The following is a 1,905-nucleotide window of genomic DNA, read 5'->3' as shown; positions in this document are numbered from 1 at the left end:
ATATGGAGAGAGAAAGAGAGATTAAACAGACAAAGTGTTCCCTTTCATTCATGCTGAAATTTATTATATTCGCCATCCGGCTATGCTTTCTAAAATTACCTCCAATAAAGGATCTTCTTAACCAGATCAAAATATCTCAAAAGAATACCTTACCAACTCTTTAGTAACAAATTGACCTAGCTGATTTTTTCTAAAATAGTTTATACCTTAGGTTACTCATCTCATGTGTAACACGAACGTATCACAACTTCAAAATTTAGATCCCTTAGGCTAATCCATTTATCAATATTCTCTGATTTCAAAGACTGTCAAGTACTGACTTGATTCAGCCTCCTTTATGCCATTTTATTCAACAACACGGGTCACCGACTGCCATTTATCAGTATCTGATATAATAGCAGATACGCTTTCGCCCTACTGTTCCGAACCTACCATGTGCCTCGCAGCTTTTTCAGTTTATTAGGGTCAGATCGCAGTAGCAGAAAAGACGATAAATAGAAGAGAATGAATGCCTTGATAGGGTTTATTTAATTTTGGGACACACTTTTATGTCTAGAAGACTACACACGACACATTTTTTAGACCAGCGTTAAACGCATGAAAACTTGTGAAGGGCTGCTTCGAAAAATACTCACCTTATAAGGACTTGAGCATCTTAACCACATTGAATTATCCCTCGGTAGATGGAAGACGACTAGAGACCATACGGGTGAGCGAGAATTTATAGTCGTAATGCACATTCACATACACTGGTGACGTCACTAAATTTCGTTCTTGTTCGACGGCATGAAGCAACAACAACGGTCACATGACCTCTGTTGTGAGCTTACATGCTTTTGAACGTGTGATAATGAGAATGATCGGTCTTGTGCCAGTCGAAGAATAACAGTACACTGAGCTGTGGATTCTGTATAGAGCAACACACAAATTATCCGACGTCAAGGTGTTAAGTTACGAGTATATCAATGCATTATGTACACTGTGGTGTTTTAATGCTGGAAACAAAATGGCTTGGGTGGGTTTTAAGTAGGATGGCTGATCGTGGGAGTGGATCACTTGTGTCTGCAAACAGAGTCTAGCAATGAGTCAATCGACTGTTCACCAAATTCTTCTAAGAAACGCCCCGTGTTGTTCCTACGCATCTCATTTTTGTACGAGATAAAGGGGCTCAGCACTCTCCATCAAGATAAAACAGCCGACAATAATGATAAGCTGGTTGCAAGCATTTTGACTTGTTAAGTTATTACAGAAGGCCTTTCTCAAAAACCAGGCTTGGCGAATAGTAGATATTTTCCAGTCAACTGGAAAAGTTTGGAAATGACTGACAAGTCATTCGATCATTAGTTACCAGGTTCTTCTAAAACTAGTTGTTGGCCTTTAACCAAAAAATCGATATGGCTGTCGACAACACTTGAAGCTAAATCAACATAATTCAGATTCACACCACTAGCAGAGAGAAAACGACCGAACCTCAACAGAACAACCACACACAGAACTGTTGAACTGAATGCGCCCAACCTGACACAAGAGAGTGAAACCAAGTCACATTCACAGGAGACCAATCAAGCTACGCGAAGACCGCTTTCGGAGCTACCAGATACTGTTTATGAACTGTAATCACAGGCAGAAGAGGAGGAATTCACCCACTCAACCAGGCACTGACGATGTCAGTTCGATTGGTGATGAAACGTTTGCAATCCAGCTGCCAAGCTCGGCGAACAGCTAAGCAGTACAGCCGAGCAACCTACATTCCACAACATTGCCAATAAATGCCACAACTCAGAACCTTCCCATTACGTAATTCCATTTAGTGTCTACAAGTGATTATGCTGACATCGTTACATTAAACTCTAGATCTACTTGCGGCTGACAGAGGGACCTGCATTACTTGGCCAATCTAACAAT

General features: G+C 40.7%; 1 protein-coding gene across 1 annotated transcript in view; it reads right to left on the bottom strand.

Annotated features, from left to right (window-relative positions):
- The window catches only part of T265_13387 (hypothetical protein), a gene marked incomplete at both ends in the record, with an annotated part of 25,588 nt that extends 24,918 nt beyond the window's left edge, over positions 1-670 (bottom strand). The window contains one exon of the mRNA XM_009168656.1: positions 636-670. Coding sequence (XP_009166920.1) covers positions 636-665 — 30 coding nt within the window. The remainder of the gene's footprint in view (positions 1-635) is intronic.
- Positions 671-1,905: the final 1,235 nt, after the last annotated feature.

This window comes from Opisthorchis viverrini (genome assembly GCF_000715545.1).
Source record: "Opisthorchis viverrini unplaced genomic scaffold opera_v5_62, whole genome shotgun sequence".
In the NCBI taxonomy this organism is placed as follows: Eukaryota; Metazoa; Platyhelminthes; class Trematoda; order Opisthorchiida; family Opisthorchiidae; genus Opisthorchis; species Opisthorchis viverrini.
Note: the sequence above shows the minus strand (reverse complement) of the source record. Positions and strands in the feature narration are given on the sequence as shown.